This window comes from Protobothrops mucrosquamatus, unplaced genomic scaffold, assembly GCF_001527695.2.
Source record: "Protobothrops mucrosquamatus isolate PMUCROS unplaced genomic scaffold, P.Mucros_1.0 scaffold_74, whole genome shotgun sequence".
Lineage (NCBI taxonomy): Eukaryota > Metazoa > Chordata > Lepidosauria > Squamata > Viperidae > Protobothrops > Protobothrops mucrosquamatus.
This window is the reverse complement of record NW_015386150.1, coordinates 614276-638565: the sequence shown is the minus strand read 5'-3', so window position 1 is coordinate 638565 and position 24290 is coordinate 614276. Positions and strand designations below refer to the sequence as shown.

The 24290-nt window shown below is 41.4% G+C and overlaps 2 protein-coding genes across 2 annotated transcripts in view; both read right to left on the bottom strand.

Moving 5' to 3' along the window:
* The window catches only part of LOC107285563 (asparagine--tRNA ligase, cytoplasmic-like), a gene marked incomplete at its 3' end in the record, with an annotated part of 10429 nt that extends 7544 nt beyond the window's left edge, over positions 1 to 2885 (bottom strand). The window contains exon 1 of the mRNA XM_015813768.1: positions 2702 to 2885. Coding sequence (XP_015669254.1) covers positions 2702 to 2744 — 43 coding nt within the window. The remainder of the gene's footprint in view (positions 1 to 2701) is intronic.
* Positions 2886 to 4894: 2009 nt separating this feature from the next.
* Positions 4895 to 24290, bottom strand: part of ATP8B1 (ATPase phospholipid transporting 8B1) — an 84904-nt gene continuing 65508 nt past the window's right edge. Inside the window, exons 19-28 of the mRNA XM_015813799.1 lie at positions 23262 to 23373; positions 23035 to 23110; positions 18665 to 18797; positions 16905 to 17193; positions 14512 to 14735; positions 13642 to 13725; positions 10913 to 11158; positions 9670 to 9808; positions 7946 to 8076; positions 4895 to 6956 (exon numbers count right to left, since the gene is read on the bottom strand). Coding sequence (XP_015669285.1) covers positions 6726 to 6956; positions 7946 to 8076; positions 9670 to 9808; positions 10913 to 11158; positions 13642 to 13725; positions 14512 to 14735; positions 16905 to 17193; positions 18665 to 18797; positions 23035 to 23110; positions 23262 to 23373 — 1665 coding nt within the window. The 3' untranslated portion in view covers positions 4895 to 6725. The remainder of the gene's footprint in view (positions 6957 to 7945; positions 8077 to 9669; positions 9809 to 10912; positions 11159 to 13641; positions 13726 to 14511; positions 14736 to 16904; positions 17194 to 18664; positions 18798 to 23034; positions 23111 to 23261; positions 23374 to 24290) is intronic.

The following is a 24290-nucleotide window of genomic DNA, read 5'->3' as shown; positions in this document are numbered from 1 at the left end:
CCTGGTCACGGCCGACAAATGATCTTCCAGTGTCAGCCGTGGATCCAGGAGGACACCCAAGTTGCGTGCCCTCTCTGAGGGGGCCAAAGTTTCGCCCCCTATAGACAGCGATGGAATCAGCTGACTATGCCGGGGCGCCGGCAACCACAGCCACTCGGTCTTGGAAGGGTTGAGTCTGAGTCTGTTCCTCCCCATCCAGGCTATTCTCCAAAGCACCTGAAGGCAGGACAAGAAGCAACGGATGGAAACTAACCAAAGAGAGAAGCAACCTAGAACTAAAGAGAAACTTCCTGACAGTTAGAACAATTAACCAGTGGAACAACCTGCCTCCAGAAGCGGTGAATGCTCCAACACTGGAAGTTTTTAAGAAGAGACTGGACAGCCATTTGTCTGAAATGGTATAGGGTTTCCTGCCTGAGCAGGGGGTTAGACTAGATGACCTCCAAGGTCCCTTCCAACTTTGTTATTATATGTCCAGTTGGGAGTGAATCTAAGGGGTAATTGCTCATCACTATTTCTTAGCTGAGGGAGCCAATATTGTCTGAAGATATTTCCAAGGTCATGTGGCCTACATGACTATACATCAAGGTGCGCGGAATGCTGTTACCTTCCCACTGAAGTGGTACCTATTTATCTACTTGTCTTTGCATGCTTTCTGCTATGTGGGCAGCAGCTGGAGCAAGAATGGGAGCTCACCCTTTCGTGTGGCACTCTGGTCTTGAACAGCCAACCTTCTGGTTGACAAGCTCGGGGTCTTAACTGCTAGGCTACCATGAGCCTTTATTTTTTAACTTAAACTGGGATCTAATTCCCTGCAACTTAAGACCATTTTTGTTGCTTTTGGGCGGAGAATGACAGAAGATTTATGGGATCAAGATCTCTTGACCTTCTTCTATGTATGTTCATTTTAAGTACTTGAAAATACTATCATATCCCCCTCTTAAAGCTGAACATCAAGTCTCTGATTATAAAACTAAGTTTTTTTTGTCTGTGCACATCCCAGGTGGAAGCGCAGCCACAGGAGAATGTCCTGAACATTATATGTATTCTCCACACAGGAGGGGCCAATAAAGCCAAGAGGCTACAGGTGTTCAGCAGAGTCCTTTATGTGCCTTCCTTCCCAGAATCAATGTAGTAGATCACCGATTCCAAGGAAGGCAGGTGCATAAGAATTTCTAAGCAAATCCATCCATTAGAAATGAATTCTCTGGATCTATGAAATTTGTTGTTAAAATGTGGCTGTTGTAGTTCATCTCTCATGCTTTCCCTTTGGGGCTTTATTAAATGTAATGTTTAAAAATATCTTTATAAGGAAGCAAGGATTCTCATGCTTGTTTGAGATCCCTTCAGATGGCAACTCGTCTTGGTTCAGCCAAACACTAGCAGGTATGATTAGTGCTTGATGGAAGAATACCATGAAATTTTAAAGCTGTAGGCTAGGCTGAGATTCAAAAAAAACCACAACAGCAGAAGGCAACAGGATAGGAAAAATGTAAGACGGTTGTCTAACATGGGGGAAATGTGGCTTGAAGTAGTACATGTGAAAGGGCTCTGGATGTCACAATGATGCAGCTAAGAAAGCAAATATGGTCTTGGAGTACCTTAATAGGAGCCGAGAATCCAGATTATTGAAAGTAATTCTTATACTCTACTCTGCCCTGGTCAACCCCTATTTGGAGAATTATGTCCAGTTTGGGGCACCATCATTCAAAAAGGATAGTGACAAACTGAAGCAAGATCTGAGAAGGATTATCAAGATGAAGTGCAGTAAGCCCTGAAACTCTATGAGTAGTAACTATTGTTCAAGCTCTTTAAAGAATAGTTAAAGGATCTGGGTATATTTGGCCTAGAGACCTGGCCCATAGAATTGCCAAGAGTTGGACAGGACTGAATGGATAACATCATCATCACATCTGGCCTACAAAAGACATGACTGAAGAGAGGTAGAGAGTTGTCTTCAAATGTCACATAAAAGGGGGAGAAGAGGGAGGGCCAACAGTGTAAGGAAGGCAGTCAGGAGAAACTTTCTAACTATTGCATCAGTCAACTGTCCTTCTCGGAAATGCTGTAGTGGACCTGCACCCAGAGGGAGATTTGGATTAAATGACTTCTAAGATCCTTCCATTTTGTCTCCTAAAGCAATTACGCATCATAAACGCAAGGAATCAGGTAATAATAAAACCGATTGTAAAGCACCTGCTTATCTCAGCCCGAATGGGTTCCAGATTCAGTTTCCTTTCCCACAATCAGGAAATTCCACCGAAGACGGAATACGAAGCAACACCACGGGGCTAATGAATGAATGAATGAATAGCCTGTTTTGCGCTGCTTCCCGAATTGGGGAACCAGAAGCGAAAAGGCGGCAGAGCAGACGCGCCCCCCTTCCCACATTTCTCCTCGGATCGTCCTTTGCAACGCTCCGTTTTTCTCCCACCAAAAGATCCAGCGGGGGATCTTGCAAGAGGCCGGACCCAGGTGGCAGCCGCGGAGGCCTCCCGCTCCTTCCTCTCGCGTGGAAACGAAGCGGCCGTGGGGCGCGTTCCCGGGCTGGCTGGGAACGCTGGCACTTATATAAAGGTTTTCCTTTCGCTTCCCGGTTCTCCCGCTTTGCATTTGCTCCGGGGTCGGTTCCGGGTGCCCTAAGCATCGAGGGGGCGGCCAGGCCTCTTCCTCTCCCTTCGGCCGCTCCTTGCAAACTCACCCAGGCTCAGCCTGTCCGTTTTCTCCAGGATGATCTCCGACATAGTGGCTTTGGGCAAGGGTCTCCCGGAAGGCTGGGCGCGGCTGACCCGGCAGCTCGTTTCTCGCTCAGCTCTGCGGTTCTGACGCCGACTGGCAAGCCGATTGCATCAGGCTGTCGCGGCCAGCCCTGCCGCAAAGCAAGCCCGCCCCTTCCACCCACCGGCGCTCATTGGGAAAGGAAGCGTCGTCAGAAGGGGAGGCTGGGCCTAGGAGCCGGCTGCCTTCGCGGAGCTGCGCCTTCTGCTGCTGGTTGCTCCCTGGGGAAAAGGAGATTAAACCAAGCGGCTTGCCTCGGGTGGAAAACTGAAGAGATCTGGATAGTGCAGGGGTAGGCAACCTTGGCTCTTTTATGACTCGTGGACTTCAGCTCCCAGAATTCCTGAGCCAGCTATGCTGGCTCAGGAATTCTGGGAGCTGAAGTCCACGAGTCATAAAAGAGCCAAGGTTGCCTACCCCTGGGATAGTGTCTCCGAGATGCGGAACCGTCCCGTTGTTGTAAGAATCAGTGCAGCCCAAACTGGGAACCATGTTAGAAGAGCCCTATTAGGTCTTCTATATGTATGCTACAGGGGAGACCTGGATGCATAAGGGACGCGCACAAACCCGGATTGGAGGCCTGCACCCCTGCCCCGTTTTGCTTCCCAGCTAGTTGTGCAAACCAGAATCCAGGGGATAATAAACAGCCATCCCTACTAGTAGTCACATCCTCCACCAACCCGCCCAGTTTGCTTTTTAAAGTGGCCAGATTGGCAACATATTTCATAGTTTTAAGTGTGCCCAGTGAGGAAATTGGGGGAAGGGGGGGTTTAAGCTTCCCTCTCCGACATTTGCCACCAATTTGTTTGGATAGTCACAAGATCTGATAAAGCCAACAAGTTACATCTAGGTTTTTGTTTTTTGTTTTTAAATTACATTGATTAAATTTAAAATCTGCATAATGTTTTAACTTCACCATGTCTATTACAGTTACAAAAGTGCTTTTCTCCTGTATAAACAATAAAATCCCACCATTTCTTATCTTATTTTACCTTCATTCCACTGAGATATCTAGATATTCTCATGTTTTATAGCAATAATTAATTTGGCTACTAACAGGAGAAATGCTAAATTTACTTTGTTTTGTTCTATCACATGCAGTAAGCCTAACTGGAGAAAATTCACTCTTCAGCTTTGTAATATACCGTACCACATCACAACCTCTCTGTTTTCTTAAAGCTTTCTTAAAGCCATGCTCCTTCCAGAGGATAGGAATTCCAAAAGGCTTTTTGGACCTAAAACATATGATGAACCTTTGCAGGAACTGGGTATGTCTAGTCTAACAAAGAGAAGGACTAGGGATGAACATGATAGTAGTCTTCCAATATTTGAGGGGCTGTCACAAAGAGGAGGTCAACCTATTCTCCAAAGTAAGTAAGTAAGTAAGTAAGTAAAGTAAGTAAGTAAGTAAGTAAGTAAGTAAGTAAGTAAGTAAGTAAGTAAGTAAGACAAGGGATGGAAATTATCAAAGAGAGATCCAAACTAGAATTGTTCTCACTGATAGAACAATTCATCAGTACAATGGCTTGCCTCCAGAAGTTGTGGGCATTCCACCATGGAGGTTTTAAAGAAGAGATTGGACAGCCAGACATTCCATTGTGTGGAATGAGAATTTTCTTGATCACTGTTTCAACTGAAAGAGGATTTTCTTCCCCTTCCAGTTGAACCAAGAGAATAGGGCCATGGTGGCGAACCTATGGCACGCGTGCCACAGGTGGCACACAGAGCCCTCTCTGTAGGCACGCACACCGTCGCCCCAGTCCTAGGCCTTCAGCTGGGTTTTATAAAACCTTTTCGCTTTAGGCCTCCGTCACCATGTGCAAAAAAAAAAGGTTCAATCAATTTCAACTTCTCACGGGGAAAAAAAAGATCTCGCAAAGTTGGAATTGATTGAACTTTTTAGTCCCACCCAGTCTGCCGTTACCACTGAAGCTACGCCCACCCAATGGGCCATGCCCATCTGGCACCCAATGATACATAAGTGGGTTTTGGGTTGCAATTTGGGCACTTGGTCTCTAAAAGGTTCGCCATCACTGGAATAGGGGGTATGGATGATTCCTCTTTTACTACCTCCAATTTTATAAGAATCAGCAAATGTTACATGTGTGCACACATACAATACCAAGGACACTTTAATAGAAACATTCAGAGCAATGAAAATAATTTTTTCCACACCAGATAAAAAGTAAGGCACTTTACTTATATATACATAATGCTTTAAGAAATAAAATATTTACATTTTATAATTGAGATGTATACAATCAATGTATTAAAGTTGCAAATATTGCACTTAGATTAGAAGTCTGAAAGATAAAGACTAACCTCTTCCTCATTTTTGAATAGAGAAATCAATTTTTGAATCAAAATAATATCTGCTGTCATTTACTGAAAAGCTGTAAACTTTTCAACATTCAATAGTAATAATGAAGGAATGTACCAAGTCCGTGTTCCTAAGAGACGAGCTCCTTTCACCCACCTACACAAATGTGAGGAGCAGTTGTGAATATCAAAACAGGATCATTTGGTGCATGCTGAGAGTATTGAAATGTAAACCATTTTTAAGTCCCAACACAATGAAATGTGTAGGTGAATACATTTTTTAAAAAAACATATTTTACTATTTAAAAAATCATACAATAGATTAATCATAAATACAAATTATTCTTGCTCCAGGTAGTGCTTCAAACCATGCTTCTCATTCCCACGAAGAAGACGCGTCACTCCCTCTAGTGAAGACCCCTTTGATTATGAACTTTCTCTGCCCAAATGTCTGAACATTATTAAAAGTATGCAGCCCTGATCGACCAGTACAACCTTTGTTGAATAGTGCATTATGCTCTTTCTTTCATAGATTTCATCAGGTATATAACATGGGAGCAATTTTTGATGTGTGATAAACCTTCACCCATCTCTTTTTGCCACATAAGCGTGGTGAAATTGGCATTGTCATCTTCAAGCATGATGCTGCTCCGATATTCACACAAATCATTCCAACATAAAAGACAATGCTATATAAGAATCGCCTCCTGTTGTTTAATGGCTAGATGGCCATTTCCCTTGACCAAGAACAACCCAAGGATGAAATCAACCAACATATCCAAGAGGAAACTCTGCACTGATTGAATCTTTCTTATTTCTCAAACCAATGCAAATAACACAGTAAGATTTGTACTGAAGGTAAAAAGGCTGGGTATAAAATACAATACCAGAAAGGCATATTAATTCTTGCTGCTACAGAGCTGCTAACACATTTAGAGAGGGGAGACCCCTAGAATGCCCAGAGTGAAAAATATATAACAAGCTATTGTTTTTCTGAAGGAACCTCTGGCCTTTGATTATGCACTTGAAAGCTGTTGAGCTTTCTCTGCCAAAATGTCAGAACATTATTAAAAGCATGCAGCCCTGATCGACGAATACAACTTTTGTTGGATAATGCAATATGCTCTAAATGCTTGTAACATAAAAATGAACAGCTATTTGAAAAAAAATCATTCTTAGGCTGCCAAAGAAGAATGATACGATGGTAGAATAAATTAACGGAATGAAATGGCACTCAGAATTGTGTTGCTGGGGGGTGGTTTGTCTTTGGTGCTGAAGCGTAAAATCTGTCGGAATTGTTTTTCTTTTTTAAAAAAAATACTAAGTACTATTTTTTTAAAAAAACTTAAAATTGTTGGACTTGAAGTCCAAGGCATAAGGATATCCTTCAGTTTCAAACAGAAGCAATGTTTATGCAAGGATGGAGAATTAAAAATACTCTGCCATTCGGACTGTCCAATTTTAGTCCCAAATAAAGTAATTGGAAAAATAATAATAATTAGACTCCCTTCATAACCTTGCACAGTTTTTTCCAAAAAAAGAAAAAGAATCTATTGTCCTTTGTAAAAATAAAAAAATAAAACTTTTTGTGCTATCCTTCCTCTACTTTCTGTGGGATTGGGGAGTCATCAACTGTTTTCTTCAGCTCGCCTAATTTCGGCCAAATTGTTGCCCAGAACTGCCGTTAGGGATGCTCGCCTTCGACGCATGATCCGCCCAGAAGCGATGAGGTCAGCATAACCTCGCTGATGGGAGAAGGCGTACCCAGAACGACGGGCAGTTACCCCGCGACGGAAGACGCTCTGCCTTCGCTTCCACTTCTCCTCTTCGGCCTTGTACTTTTTGCGATTCTTCCGAATCTTTAAAAGAGACAATTGTAGAACAGATTAAGAGGTAGAATTAGCAGTAGCAGCTATTAGAGAAGATCTAACTTCTAAGTTTCCTGGGATTTTTGGAGCATTAGCAATGTTTTTTTTTTTAAAGAATTTATTTATTTTCTATAACAAATTGTTGGAACCATAAATTTTTCAGATATAGATAATACAACAAATGCTCAATCAAACTTAAATATGAAAGCTTCCACGCTCATATCCAAGGCTGAACTGATGTAGGAGACCCAGATAGACAAATGAGGGTCCCATGATTCAGGCTTGTTCCCATTATCCTAAATAGAGATAGACCTCTACTTATCACTGATTGCTTAGTGGCCAAAGTTATGATGGACCCCCTCCCAAAGGTACATATGACCCAGTTCTAAAGTTCTGACCACAAGCCCCTTCCAATGCTTACTGGCCACATATTGGGTGCTCAGCAACCAGTCCTCATTTATGGCCCTTTGAGCCATGTGACTGCATTTTACGTTGGCTTTGCCCCAAATCAGCATTTAATTCTGGTTTTTGGCAAAACTGGTACATAGTGCTTTATCACCATTGCAAAAAAGATTGCAAAATTAGGTGGTCACCTGGATGACCTACTTTACGACTTATCACAACCTACAACTGTAACCAGGGATTCATGATTATACAAAAACCTAACCAGCTCTTTTCTTCAACTCGCTGGTAACCAGTGGTGGGATTCAAATACCTGAACATCCGATTCTCTGCGTGGATGTAGACCTGGGCCTCTGAGGCCTAGAATGGACATCCATGCACTTCCGGTGGGCCGTTCTAGGCCTGGGAGACCTCCTCCAGGCCTCCAAGGCCTAGAACGGACTTCCAGAAGCAGGATGGGTTCAGCCGGTTCTCCGAACTCAACAAAATTTAGCTACCGGTTCTACTGAACTGGTGCGAATCGGCTGAATCCCACCACTGCTGGTAACTTGGATTAATAACCAGAACTTCCTACGTACCTTTTCACTTTTGGTAGGCCTGATCGTCATCATCAAGAACCGGAGGGCAATGATGGGTAGCAAACAAAGAGCAACAGACAGTATTATCGTCAACCAGATATATGGCTGCCGGAGAGCATTTGCAGCAGTACCTGGGAAGGAGAAGTGACAGTTACAGGAGGTGGCTGACGCATGTGGAGTTCCTTCAAACCAACAAGAACTAAAAGCAATCTTTAGAATGCAACAACAGAGTCATCCCAGGGACATTAGCAAATGATGAAAGCCACATCACACTGAGAGATCCATTCCCTTATATGCGAGAATGAAGGCCAGAGCTTCCATTGTAATGAGCCATGTTGCTTTGTTTTCAGAAATGCAGCAGACCCTGCACTGTGATATAACTAGCTTTGGGGGAGGGGCACTGGTGATAACTTTCTGTTTGTAAAGTACATGTAGTCCTTGACTTGTGACCATCATTGAGCCCAGAGTTACGGTCGTAAATTGTTCCAGTGGTTAAGAGGGTCATAATCAGATCAAACCGATTTTATGACATTTTTTTGCATTAGTCATTAAGCAAATCACCATTGTTGTTTGTCCATCGATTTCGATGAAGACCTTGACATCTTATGGATTATGGGCCATCAGCGGTGAATGCTGCAATTGTTAAGCAAACTCATTATCCACTATGGGTGTTTTTTGCCAGAAATGGGAAGTAAATGCCAATTTCCAGGAAAAAAACCTGCAAATCACAATCATGACTGAGGGATGCTACAAAAAAGCTATAAATGTTAGCTGGTTGCCAAATGCCCAAAATGTAGTCATGTGACTGGAGGGGGGGCAACCATCAGAACTTCAAATCTGGGTCATAAGTACCCTTTTGGGGATCTGTCATAACTTCAAACTGTTGCTAAATGACCAGTCAGAAGTCAGATATAAGCTTTTTTTACTAAGTTTTTAATCCTTTTGCACTTGTTCTCTGCCCACAATTTTTGTACAGCTGAGAAAGTGGTTGTCTTTCAACACAATGGTTGTTTCATGCATAATCTAAATAAAAATATTTTTTTCGGTGTTTTGGGTTTAGCATTCTAATTTGTTGTTTGGCTTCATGGAATGTAGGAACCAGGGCAATATGGCTTCTTCCAGGAATCATACTTAAACTGTTCTTTGTGCAAAGGATGAGTCTAGTTAATTGCTATTTAATTTTTTTTATTGAAACATAACAAGTTTTTTTAAAAAAAGTATAAACTCATTTAAGCTCATAAATAAAGGCAGTGGTTAATGTGTTGGTATAATGCCAGGTAGACCGGGGTCCAACTTAATTCTCAGCCAGGGAAGCTTACTGTGTGACTTTGGGTCAGTGCCTCTCAGCCTAGTCTACCTTACAAGGTTATTGTGGCGGGAATAAAAATATAAGGTGCCTGTGCTCCTGCAGGAAAAATGAGATTATAAACCTAACTACCAAATCAAAATAGGGATGAGTTCAAATATCAAATCAACTAATAGACCCATAAAGTGCTAACATAATATTTTAATCCAGCTTTATTGTCGTATTACTGCCAGTTTTATTACATTCTTTAAGTTGTGAAGGGTCATTTTAGTTTCTTACCCTTTTGAAGCTTACAATCTTTTTCGGTCCAACCTGAGGCACTAAGCTTTTGTTTTTTTAAAGATCAGCTAGGATACACACTTTTGACATTTTAAGGGATAACTTGTTTGCAGATAGAAAGAAAACAATCAGTACCAACCTGTAAACTGAAACAGAGCAGGGAAAAGGACATGGATCCCAGCACTGTGCAGATCAAACATGATGCCAAAATAAAGTGCAATACTCCCAAATATTGAGAAGGCATTAACAAATGTCCAATAAGATGTATCCATTCCAATCTATAAGCAAACAGGATAACAAGACAGAAGTATGAGATCCATAAACAACAAGATAGATGCTGAGAAGGAAGAATGGGAGAGAGCAACATTTTTGAAACTGTGGATCAGTCAACTCCCTAAGAAGTTCGTAAGAAATTTAGAAGGAAGGGGGCTGACATGATTTTAAAAAAAAAATGTTTTAAATCTGTCAGCAAAGTGGGAAAGCTATCAAAACTAGTTTCAGGTTTTGCTTGTATAAGTCCGGATGAGCAATGACGGTTCGATATATACATTAACTTTTAATGTTTAGAAGAATGCTATATTTATTGCTTGTCCTAATCCAATTAAATCATTAATTTTATTTAGGAAGAAGGAATCATACAAATTCCTGGAGCAGCCTCTGGAACGGAATCAATTCTCTTTATGTTTAATATGGAAAACTGATTGGATTCACTTATTGTCCAATTTCCATTTCAGCTTGCGGAGGAAGAAACACAGATGTGCAAATTTTCCTTCCTACCGATTTTACTTCCTCTAGTTCATCTCTCCACATCTGCGAGTTCCTTCAACCAGCATTTTTCCTTTCTTGGTAAAAAATCTGCCAGGTTTGACAGGAGGGGAGGACTTATCTTTGTAAAGACATGAGCAAGAATTACAAAGTCTCTAAATGTGAACTATGAACATCAAGCTGGCATTTTAAAGGAGTAGCCCGTCAGTTACGACCACAACGGGAACCAGAATTTCCTTTGCTAAGCAGGGCAGTTATTAAGTGAGCCATGCCTGAGTTTACAATTTTTCTTTTTTGCTGCAGTTGTTAAATGTATTATGCAGTTGTTAAGTGAATCCAGCTTCTTCCATTGACTTTGTTTTTCCTGGAACCTGGCTGGGAAAGTCATAAAGGGCAATCACGTGATCCTGGGATGCTATAACCATTGTAAATACATGCCAGTTGCCAAGCACCTGAATTGGGTGGAATGACCGTGGGGAATGCTGTGGTGGTTGTAGGTGCAAGGACTGCTTATAAGTCACTTTTTTTCAGCACCGTCATAACTTTGAATGGTTGTTACATTAACGGTCATAAGTCGAGGACTACCTGTATTGAACAATGAAGATTGATTGACTTGCCTGAAAATTAACTACAATTATGAGAGAAGATGAGGCAGTGACTGCAAAGGACTGGTAATCGGAAGGAGCTTCTCCGTCTTGTCCCATGGTTTGTAGGTAAGCACCATACGGTATGAAGAAAATAATCAGCGATGTTATAATACCATGCAGCAGACTTAAGAAGAACTTCTTGTAGTTAAAAAGCAAGTCTTTTTGTCCCAAGATGTATAAGGTAGGAAACCGTATGCTCAGTTTATCGCTCACATCCTTAATTGAAAGAATTAAGACAAATTACAATCAGTTGCTTGAAAATCATTTAACCTGCTATGCATTCCCACAGCAGATGTACAATATCACATGCACAAGGAAAATAGCCACATTTTAGCTAATGCATCAGTGGTCGGAACTGAGTTGGCAATACAAAATATCTGCAGAAAATTTTAAAAAGAGCTAGATCCACCTTTCTGCTGTAATGATGATGATGATGATGGATGATGATGATGATGATGTTGGAAGGTACCTTGGAGGTCATCTAATCCAACCCACTGCTCAGGCAGGAAACCCTATACCATTTCGGACAAATGGCTGTCCAGTCTGTTCTTAAAAACTTCCAGTGTTGGAGCATTCACCGCTTCTGGAGGCAGGTTGTTCCACTGGTTAATTGTTCTAACTGTCAGAATTGTTCAAACTGTTTGTTTGAAGCCGTCCACCTATCCAGCTTATAGAAAAAATAGGGTTCCCAAGTCCCACCCTGCAATGTCCATGCCCAGGCCTTCTCCCTTTGGATGTCCAAGTCAACACAAGGGTGTTCAGAGAGGACCAGTGACATGCCCTGTGCTTGGGATGGGTCCACTCACACTCTGTGTTATCACTGAAGTCCATAGCACATAAAGGAATCTCCAATTTTGTTCAAATAATTTAGATAGGATTCTTAAAGTGATGCCTATGATGATTAGTTAGTAACTGAGTCATTAAGCAAAGTGATCACTAAGTAAAACAGTGACTGTGCTCATGATCATTTCTTTTTTTACAGAGCTACAAAAGTTGTCAATGGGAGGTTTGGTCATAAAGTCACTTTTTTGTGACAGTCATATCTGCAAATGATTGATAATGATTGATGATTAGGGGGCTGGAAGCTAAAATATATGAAGAACAGTTGCAGGAATTGGGTATATCTAGGCTAGCGAAAAGAAAGACCAGGACTGACATGATAGCAGTATTCCAGTATTTGAGGGGCTGCCACAAAGAAGAGGGGGTCAACTTATTTTCCAAAGCACCAGAAGGCAAGGCAAGAAACAATGGATGGAAACTAATCAAATAGAGAACCAGCCTAGAACTAAGGAGAAATTTCCTGACAGTGGAACAATTAACCAGTGGAACGGTTTGTCTTCAGAAGTTGTGGGTGCTCCAATACTGGAGGCTTTGAAAAAGGGACTGGACAGCCACTTGTCCAGAATGGTATAAGGCAGGGCAGTGCTTTTTTTCTAAAAAAAAAAAAAAAAAAGTGCCGGAACTCACACACGTCATACAACCCGCCTTGCCTACCCTACAAGGTTCCATCCAAAAAAGGTGCCAGAACTCCATTCTGGGCGTTCTATGAGAAAAAAAAGCCCTGGGGCAGGGGTAGGCAACCTCGGCTCTTTTATGACTCATGGACTTCAATTCCCAGAATTCCTGAGTCAGCTGACTCAGGAATTCTGGAAGTTGAAGTCCATGAGTCATAAAAGAGCCAAGGTTGCCTACCCCTGGTATAGGGTATCCTGCTTGTATAAGGGTTGGATTAGAACAGTGGTCCTCAACCTTTCCACTTTGGCAGCCCGGCCCAGCGCAGGGGGGATGGGCATGTGACTGGCAGGCAGACGCACACAGCTCCATTGGTGTGAGCGGCAGGCGCACGAGCCCATCCCTCGTGCTAATGGAGCTTTACGCATGAGCAAAGAGCACTTGTGAGTGAAGTTCCACTTGTGTGAGTGGCAGACATTTGCATTCACGTGCGAAATTCCACTCACATAAGCGGAGGGCACTTACGCTTATACTCATGTGCAAAGCTCCACTTAGCCCAGGGATTGAGGACCCCTGGACTAGAAAACCTGCAAGATCTCTTCCAACTCTGTTATTCTGATAAACAAGTCAGTCACTAAACGAGGACTACCTCTACTCTCAAATTGAACCAATACAAGAAAGGTAAATGTTAATTTCCACACATATTTAGTAATTGATGAATTTGTTTTATTCTGTTCTTTCACTGAAGTAGCATTTAAGTGTTAGCAAAGTTGCAGACACATGACTAGATTTCCTACCAAGGAGTCTGATGATGAGTAATTTATAGGCAAATGGCAGCTTCAAAGGTGTGGCATTAATAAAGAAAGTAGCCACGTGATGGCACTATTTGTCCAATATTAATGCAATATGGGGAAATGGTTTTGTAACAGAATATAATTTATTATTTCAGACTTTGATTTACGTCAGAATATATTCCCAACATAGTGGCTGAATTCACATTCCAGGCTGAGCAATGTTTAACTGGCAGGTGAAATAAGCTGCAATGGCTCAGTTGAAACAATATATTAAACCATAAACCATTCTTTACAATCACATAATGCATTAAGCCAAAACCAAACAAACTACATCATGGCTTATTGTACTTTGTGAATTTAGTCAACAGAAATTTCAGAGGCCATGTTTGCATCGCACACAGAAGCAATGATCAGCTTTTAAGGATCAATTTTTAGTTTATTGTTCAGACAAACCTGGTCAAGTAATCCAACAAGCAGGACAGGTAGGCTGGAATATAATACGTTGTATAGCGTGATAAACCAATCCTCATATGCTGTCTGTAATTGCAAAGAAAATACATTAAACCTTTAAAATATTTATTTAAATTGTATTTAAATAAAATTAAATTAATGCATATCCGGAAAAGCAACTGTGGCAACAAACAATGATCAAATAAAACAAAAAATTTAAAACAATATAAAAACCCACATTAAAAGGTAAATGTTACCAAAATGAATATACAAACCTTAGGCAAAGAGGGGGAAGCCAGAATGAGATGGGGCCAATCAAGTGGCTTGTCTGATTGATTGTTGTCACCAGGGTGGAGTGGGGGTATTGTTTTTTTTTATTATTTGTATACTGGGTTTAATTTTTGTAAGCCACCCAGAGTCACTGAGAGTAAATGGGTGGCCATATAAATTTTCTTAAATAAATGAATAAAAATGGCCAGCTTAACAATGGAACCATCTAAGCATGTTTTCTCTGGATATTCCAGGCCTGATGACACAACCAAATCTTGAGGGACTTTCGGAGTATCAAAAGGGGTGGAGCTAATTTCAGGTAGAAGAATGTTCCATAAGAGGGAAGGGATGAGGGTGCTAAAGTATCAAGTCAAATGCTATGGCAGCTAGAACTTCAAGGACCAGTCATAAGTACCCCTTGTTCAGCTCTGACATAACCTTGAACAGTCACTGGGCGAGTGGTCATTAAGCAAGGACTACCTGTTCTTGAACATCTATCCTAAAGCATTCCAGTCCTTTGTAATTGCACAAATCAACAGAAATACATAAATATTTATAAATATTGACTGCTGCAAAGTTTCACAAGTCTTCTTGATCCTTTACCTGAGCAGAATAGCCATTGAAGAAGGAGTACCAGAAGTGCACCAATGTAAAAGCAAAGTTTTTGTAAAAGAAATACCGAAGGAATTTGCACATTCTAATGTAAGACCATCGACCATGAACCAGCAGCAGCCTCTGGAGATATCTGAACTGGCCAAAAGAGTAGTCACTGGACATGACGGCTTGCATCCCTTCTTGACCACTTATCCCAACACCAATATGGGCAGCTAGAATAAGAGTAAAAAATACACAGCGTTAAGCTACGTTCATTTATTCTAATCAGCTCTTGGGCAATTAATTTTTGAAAAACAGATACCTAAATGTTTCAAGAAACAAACAAAATTTAATTCCTGGTTTTGTGTATGTTGTATCTCATGTAGCCTTCATTATTATTTTTATGTCAGCCATCTCTGCATTTTCCCAAAACAGCACTCAGTTTTTAAAAACCTTTCTATTATTAAAATTTTAACAAAACTCTATTGTGTAATAGAATATGAAATTTAGAAACAGCAGACAAAAAGAAAATAAACGCAGAATGCAAAGAATGTACAGGCGGAGGAACTAAGTAAAACACAACAGTACGTAATAGTTTGCATAAGCCATCACTGCCATGAAAATAAAGTTTGAGATATGCATACAAATACATTCATGCCTTTTCTTGCAAATGAATTTTATGTAACATGCAGAAAAGGGAGTAAGAAATTCTAAAGCAAAAAATTGAAGGTATGATGTAAGAAAACATAATTAAAACTAATTTCATCAGAGAGACTCAAAGATATTCATCTCCAGTGGTCATCTGGATTTTCTTTGCTCAATCAAGGATTTTTTGTTTTTAGAGAAGATGTTTGTTTAATTTAAAACATTTATATATTTGCCCATCTTTTAACCAACTCTGAGAGGCTCCCAATCAAAGATTAAAAAAACAAAACAAAATCATTTTAGTATGGAATAAGCTGCATCCATGCCACATTGAATGTTCCCTGATAAAAATAATGACAGTATCAGTCACTGACATATGTAATTGTTCCCAAACTCTTAGGTATTTATGTATGGAATAAGAGTTAAGGATATTCTCCTTCACCTTTGATTCAAATTTTATATCCGAACTCCAAATTCAGACTACGTTGCAAAAAAAAATTATTGCATGCTTTTAATATATATTTTCTACTTTCATAGTTCAGTTGACAAGATTGGCTCTTAATTTTTGTTTTGGCAAATCAAGAGAATTGAAAGGATTGGATTTTCATTAAAACCCACTCTGTTAAACCCATATCCATTAAATTTAGGGTTTACTGTAGTTGGAATATGGAAAGTACTTCAACAGAACTGTCACACCAATTGTTCATTCATTTATTGCATCAGCCTGTTTGTCAAGGATCAGGAGTGCCAAGCTATCTAGCTTGAAACAGGCAGAAGCTGTCGAGACACACAACACAGCCTGGCTACATACTGTAAGAATTTTTACTGCATACTAGGATGAAGCCATATTAAGTGTGCCCTTTGTCAACACAAAGTTGAGAATGTTCTTATACCTGCAGCGGTTTAATTATAGTGTTATTCCAACAATTTTACAGATTGTATTTCCCAGTCTCTGAACAAGGAACTCTTAGCTGCTGAATTCCCATCCTAAGAAACAAACTCCCAGTATAATTCCGACAGGCAATCATGAGTCATATTTGACCTACAAGTCCTCCTTACCTGACACACTAAGGCTTTGTTTAAGGGGAATATGTCTCTGTCTTTCAATCTTGAGAAAAGGACTAGATCTTGACAATCAGGTCAAAGGTTCCATCTACTAATGTTCTGTCTTTTAAGGTTTATTTTGTGGCAGATAAAGTAGCTCCCCTTCTCTGTTGTGATAACCAAAAAGGCTATTGAAAAGTTTGTCTGAATTTTGTTCTATAATCTTATGAAAGAACAGCAGCATAGGAGCATAAGTTTAGTGCCTCCAGAAAGTTCTATGGATAATGTAGGATCTAACAGCCGTGCCCAGCAATGTTTGCTACCCAGTTTTAGATCCAGATTAAAACAGAAATGATTCACTAAAAGAGGCATCAAGCGATCCAACCTAAAAGTAAGGATAAATTTTTCTGACATGAGAACAATGAATCAATGGAATAGCTTGTCTCCTGGAGCTGTGGGTGCTCCATCCCTGGAGGTTTTCAAAAATAGACTGGACAACCATTGGACCGGGGTGGTATAAGGTCTCCTGCCTTGAGCAGGGGGTTGGATTAGAAGATCTCCGAGGTTCCTTCCAGCCCCATGTTTCTATCTTCTGTGTTCTTTGATTCAGAGTGAAGATTCATTGACTGAGATCTTCATACCTCCTTCAGAAAACAGAACTCATCTATATGAAATAAACCCATAAGAAGAAAAAAATGTCAGGTCTAACTTACTCTTAATCATATTCACATCATTAGCACCATCTCCAATAGCCAAGGTTATGGCTTTCTTGTATCTCTTTACCAAATCGACCACCATGGCTTTCTGTTTGGGGGTTACTCGGCAGCAAATCACAGCATTGCACTCGCAAGCTAAGTCAATAAAGTTTCGTTGCTGTTGCTCCTTGTTCAAGTCTATTTTTTGTTTTGTCTCCTTATGCCTTAGCTTCTCTTCTGCTGTTTTGGGAAATTTCAGTTTCAGGAGCTTCCTTTTCTTCGTTTTCTTCTCCAAGAGAATTTTATTCTGTAAAAAAAGATTCATCTCTATAAACTTTTAGATAGATAGATAGACAGACAGACAGACAGACAGACAGACAGACAGACAGACAGACAGACAGACAGATGGATTGATGGACGGATGGACGGATGGACGGATGGATGGATGGATGGATGGATGGAGATGGGATGAAAATATCATATTTCTTTTGCCCATTTTGCTCAGAGGAACACATGATGCAAAGCATGAAAAAAATTAACCATAACAAAAGGACAGATGTCTGTTATTAGTAAAAATGGTCTTTAAAAATAAGCAAAACTGATTTCAAAAGAACATGGGATTGGAACCAAGACAGTATTTGACCTAATAATTGCATTTATTCTTTCTTTTAAATCTTTTCTAGTCAAAAAAGTGTCCTATAAACTTATATATGGACCAGTTATGAACATTTATGAGTGAATATAATCCAAAGATAACTAAAATATCATCAACACAGATGTTCATGAACTTCTACAAATTAATTTACCAAATACATTATTTATGAATGAGCCACCTGATTCATCAATATATCTCTGTAAACAATACCTGCTTCAGATACATAGGAACTGATCCAAATTAACCATTATTTAGTTCTGTAAGGCAGCTAGGAAACTACATGGATGAAACTGTCAGCCCTTTGAGGTAGATCAGACCAAGAAGCAGACACTACAAGGATTTCAGGAGAGCTACTTTATAGCTATAGGACAGTGATGGTGAACCTTTTAGAGATCGAATGCCCAAACTGCAACCCAAAATCCACTTAGATATTGTCGGGTGCCGGGTGGGCATGGCCCACTGGGTGGGCGTGGCTGCGATGGTAACGGCAGACTGGGTGGGACTAAAAAGTTCAATCAATCAATTCCAACATTGTGAGATTTTTTTTCCCCCGCAAGAAGTTGAAACTGATTGATTGATTGAACCCGGTGGCGGAGGCCTAAAATGAAAAGGTTTTATAAAACGTAGCCGAAGGCCTACGACTGGGGTGACAGTGCGCGTGCCCACAGAGAGAGCTCTGTGTGCCACCTGTGGCACGTGTGCCATAGGTTCGCCACCACGGCTATAGGATTTAATAATAAAACCCTAAAAGCCTATTTTTTTCAGTCCCACCTTATGCTAAACCAAATGAAGTTACTGTTGAGTTTCGCAGTTGTGTAATGACTTCTCCAAGTCCCTCATTAAAAGCTTTCATATTTTTCCCAAGATTATCTCTAATTTCATGAATAATTCATTTGCAACTTCTTTGGTTATATAAGGCTAACATGTAATTTGAGCGATCCCTAGAACTTAAACTTTTATCCAACTTTCTTCATCTTGAAGTTCTCCAGATGAATTACAGTTCTTAAAATTCCCCTCCTCCCCCAGAATGATCAATACTCAACACATCTTAATTTTTCCATTATTAATGATTGTGGACAATTCTCTCAGACTCAAGTAGCAGGTGTGAGCACCCAGTATTTACCAGCCACGATCCAGTGATAATTAATGCTTGTTTTTTGCCCTCGGAGAAAAAGGGTTCATTTGCTCTACTGGAGGATTTCTCATATGCCCCAATTCGGTTCCTCTGGTTCTCCAACCTTCTTTTCAAAAGATCACTAAGGGAGGTGAGATAAGGGAAGAAATGATTTTAGAAATCCATTATGTAAAAAATAACAGGTCATGGTGACTAAAAACAGAATTAAGTATGTCTTTAAAAAACCTAAACCACTAGGTCAGACATGTCAAACACAAGGCCCGGGAGCCAGATGTGGCCCGTGAAGTGGTTTCATGTGGCCCACGAAGCCATCCTGGAAACAGTGAGGGAACGGCCCCCGCTGCCTTGGCCCTGGCCCAAGCTGGCCGGGAACCAATGTACAATTTTGTGGTGGCCATCTATGCTGAAACGCATTCAGTCTTACTCCACAAGGCCATCTGGAAACAGCGAGGAACCAGCACCTGCCGTGTCGGCCCTACCCCCTGGGTGCATGCTGGGGAGGTGTCACTCTTTGTGAGGAATGAAGAAATGCACCATCGCCTGGAAGTGGCCAGCAAATGGCCCTCGCCTACTTCACATATCCGGCTTGATGGGCTCCGTGGGAGGGGTTTCGGCAGGCAGTGGGGTGCTCTCCTCATAGTGGCGAGAGGCTGAGCCTGGTGAACCATGCCTTGGCACTTGCCCTGGTCCCACCCTCTTCTGCCAAAGACCCTTGATGCGAACGATGTAGAGCTGGCCATGCCCACCTTATAGGCCACACCCACTCCATCCATGCCCATCCAGTAGGCCACACCCACCCTGGCCAAACCCACCCGGCCCCCCAAGGGCAACCGCAATGCTGATGCGGCCCTCAATGAAATTGAGTTTGACACCCCTGCACTAGGATTTAGCAGATGGCTTTTTGCAATTTCAGGTGTGCAACATATTTCAATGGACACTGCTTTTTCCTAGAACCCTACTATATTTTGATAGTGACAAGGTGAGCAAATAGCTTAATTGTGTAATGTCTGGATTTCATCATAAAAAATTATCCACCCAAACAAGAACTTCCAGAAACAGCACACCTTCTTTGTTTCATATTATCAGTGCATAGCTGAGTTGATTCAGAGAAACAACAGGAGGGAAGTTCATCACTGGAGGTTTTTAAGAAAAGACTGGGCAGCCACCTGTCTGAAATGCAGGGGGCTAGACTAGAAGATCTCCAAGGTCCCTTCCAGCTCTATTTTGATTGATTGAAGTGATAATTAATTCTACTTCCCCTCTTTCTCATTCAACAATGTATGAGCAGCTTCTTTTTTAACTAAGACTCTGAAAAGTATATTTGCCATGGAAAGTAGGAAAAGAAATACTAAGATACAAAATTCCATACTCAAGGTCCATTTGTGTACCATAGTAGACAAATCAGAATAGCACATATTATTCTAGAACTGCACTAACTTGCCAAAGAAGATGTGCTACCATTTTTTGATTGTCAGTTTAAGTGGCTTCAGTACACAGGAAAGTATTGGAATCTTGTTAGATCTCAAACGCAGTCAGCAACCCAAAATATGACTAAGATATGGTTTAGAGCAGTGATGGCGAACCTTTTAGAGACCGAGTGCCCAAACTGCAACCCAAAACCCACTTATGTATCGCCAGGTGCCGAGTGGGTGTGGTCCACTTGGCGGGCGCAGCTACAGTGAGCGTGGCAGACTAGGTGGGCATGGCCACTGGATGGGTGTGGCTGCAGTAGTCATGGCAGAGTGGGTGGGCAAGGCCCGGGTGGGCGTGGCCACCTCGATGTTGCTTATGGGGTGGGACACCTGTGGGAGCTGGGCAGGGTAGGGTTGGGGGAGCTCCAGGGGGTCTCTGGCAGGTGGGATGGTGGGCTCCCCAATGGCGGCTCCAGGCTGGCTGGCCTTAGGCCAGTGATGGCGAACCTTTAGAGACCACATGTGCTGGGGTGATGATGCGTGCCCACAGAGAGGGTTCTGCATACCGCCTCTGGCACGCGTGCCATAGGTTCGCCACCACTGGTATGGAGTATCATATCTTAACAACAATTCTGGGAGGCACATAGATATAGAATGTACAATTGTCACAATATCACCTAGTTAGACATGTGACCAGGCCTGGATTCCAATCTGAGTCTCTTTGCCCAAGTACAGTGACAATTGGAAGACCATTGTTATTTTGAGTTTAGTTGTGATTTCTCCTTCATATTAAGAAAAGTCTAGAAGTTTAGAGGTCATTTTGAGCTAATCTGCTTGTTCTCATTTACTCTTGTTTACTTAATAAAGGAAAGGGAGAGGAATCTTTACATAGCTGCAAATTTTTTTCCTACTGTTAGAAGACTGTATCGTGTTTCCCCGAAAATAAGCCCTAGTTTGATTTTTACATGTGCGCCTAATATAAGCCCTACTCCCCAAAATCAGCCCTAGGTTTGGGTCGAGGCACATGTGTAAAAATCAAGCTAGGGTGGGGTTGGGGGGTTGGAGCTGCCCCACGTGCCCCGCACTGGTTTACCTTAGGAACGCAATTAACCATCAATCAACACTCATATGAGCAGAGATTAACATCAAGATTAACATTAGACCAACAATCAAGAATCAAACAATACCCCAATGAAGGGACTACCCACTCAGACAGAAAGTAGACAATTATCCCATCAAGGAACCACCAAGACCTCTCCTACCAACACTAACAGGCCTCCCACGCCCGAACACCTGTTGCGCCACTGCCTGAGTGCTGCCACTCATGATGAGCCATGCGGTGCTGCCACTGGTGCTGCCACTCATGATGAGCCATGCGGCCTCCTCCTGTGAGTGGTGGCGCCAGCTCAATGCACCACATGGCGTGTGGCTACAAGCAGCCGCAGAAGAACTCAGGCAGTGGCGTGACAGGTGTCGGGGCATGACAGGTCTGGCTGCGGCAGTCCTCAGGTAAGCGGGTAAGACATGCCCCCCAAATAAGACTGGGTGCCTCTTTTGGAGGAAAAAAAAATAAGACCAAGTCTTATTTTCAGGAAAACATAGTATTTGAACTGTGGGGTCCTTGATGATCTCTGAGCTTGGCTGTTTTCTTACAAATGTTTCATTACCAAACTAGGTAGCATCATCAGTGCTAGTAGAATGTGGGGTTTCTTCTCATTTTATATATTAGTGGCTTACCCTGTTAGTTTTGGTAAGAGAGATCTTGGTGGTTCCTTGATTGGGCTATTGTCTACTTTCTGTCTGAGTGGGTAGTTCCTTCATTGGGGTATTGTTTGCTTCTTGATTGTTGGGCTAATGTTAATCTTGATGTTAATCTCTGCTCATCTGAGTGTTGATTGCTAGTAAGGAGGTCTTGTGGTCTGTTTGTTTCCTTTTTGGTTTTTTGATCGTCTCTTTTGAATGGTGTGTAGATGTTGCTTATCTCTATGTGCCTGTTGATGACCAATTCGCCTGAGTGCCAGGCTTCCAGGAATTCTCTAGAATTTTGGCATGGTCTAGGATGCTCACAGTTTCCCATCTGGAACTATGATTAAGTTTATCCATGTTAGAAATTAAGAGTTTTCATCATGACAGTTTTCTTACTGTAGGAGTCTCAAACTTTTGATTCCCATCCTAGAGTCATGTGGCTCCCAGTCAAAGTTAGGTCCTGCATAGCAGGTCATGGTGCCAGGTTTTGGGCTTGTTGTTTGTGGGGAGCTTATAGACCAGGGGTGTCAAACTGCCAGCCCGCAGGCCAGATGCGTCACGTGGAAGCCGCGCCCACCCCATTGCCGGCAATGGCAAAACAGGTCCGATACGTTGCGCGATGTCACGTGACGTCGCAAGTTTGACATGCCTGTTATAGACAGAATCTAGTATTAGATACTGTGGAAACTGGTCACCCTTGGGGTATTTCTGCTATTGTCATTAAGTAGCTCCTGGTAACTTGTAAGATATTTGTGTGTCATCTTATTTGTATACTTTTTACCTTATCCTTTTAAATCTGTTTGCTTTAGCTAACAATAAAGTTTAATTTGCTGGTGTGCTTATTGTCTCTGGGTCCAAAAGAACCAATTACCTGGGCACTTGATCACTGCTCTGACACTTAAATTAAATCTTCCACACCAACATCACCCAGACTGATTCCCTCAACTCAGAGAATGTTCAACCAGCCATTTGTCTCATCTAACCAGTTCCTGGCCATTCTGCCTTGTAATTCTCTGAGCATATTTAGAGATATAAAAATACAGCAGGCATCTGCCACTTCTCAAAGCTGTTGCATATTTGCAGCAAATGCAGAGGAGTTCTATGATTGTGCCCTGGGGAGTCCAAAGCACTTATTATCAAATCAAATCCAAAACATTGAGATAACTTTTAATGTAATTCCTTGCATTGAAATGGATTTACCTGACATCTTCTCCATAGTGGATGTTTGTTTCATCTGTTAAGAGTTCACAGGAAAAACCAATATTTTCAGCAGTTTCTGTAAGAGAAAAATGCCAAGTCACAGTTTGTTTTCTCATTTCTCCCATGCATACATGTGAATATGTTTGGTCCCATCAATTAAAAAAAAAACTTTAGAATTAGGTAGTTTGCCTTGGGGAAGATAAGCAGCAACTGATTATGCAAATTACCTTTTTTGTCACCTGTCAAAACCCAGATCTTAATATCTGCTTTTGCCAATTTGGAGATGGTTTCTGGCACCCCATCTTGTAACTTGTCTTCTATTGCTGTGGCACCTAAAAGCTGCGTATTAAGAAAAGATTGATATTAAGAATATGGATACAGTGGGTACATTTTAGCTATTAATGGTTTATCACTCACACAAACTATCAAAATATTAAAAGTGACTATCCTAACATTCCATGAGAAAAGCTACAAACTGAATGATATGACCATGGATATTAGTGTACCTAAATAACATTTAGTTATTATTTATATCCCACCCTATCTTCTGATGCTCAAGCTTTCTTACATTGGGGTGTCTCTAATTTAGGTAAATAGGATGGATTGAGAGAAAAGTGATTGGCCCTAATGAGCTCTCTAGCTGAATGGGAATTCAGCAATAGCAATTAGGCTGTTATATCACCCCACAGTGCTTTACATGATTTTCTGGGCAATTTACAATGTACAAACATTATTTACACATTGCCCCAACAATCTGTGTCCTCATTTTACTGATCTCTGAAGGAAGTCAACCTTGAACCCTGTCAGGATTGAACTCCAGGCTGTGGGCAGAGTTTGCCTGCAATACTACATTTTAACCACTGCACCACCAGGGCTCCTGATTCAGAACCCAGATCTTCACCATTACACCATATTAGCTTTGACTATATTCTTCTTTTATCCCAACCAAACACTATCGGATTCCCATTTTATCCTGTTTACAATCCCATGAGTTAGGTTACCCTGAGAGAAAAAACAGCTATCTTAACATCATCAAATGACTTTCATGTTTACATGTGGATCTGAATCCAGTTTTCTCCAATTCCTAGTTTGACATTCTAAATATGACACTACCTCTAACCTTCACTACCAAAAAGTGGAGGAGGTAAAGGACAATCAACATCTCATTTGTATTTTTCCCTTTCTGGCCTGCAGCCTCTCTATGGGCCATAGCTGGCAATCTTAGAGCTCAGTTGCCAGTCATTGGAAGGTGAACT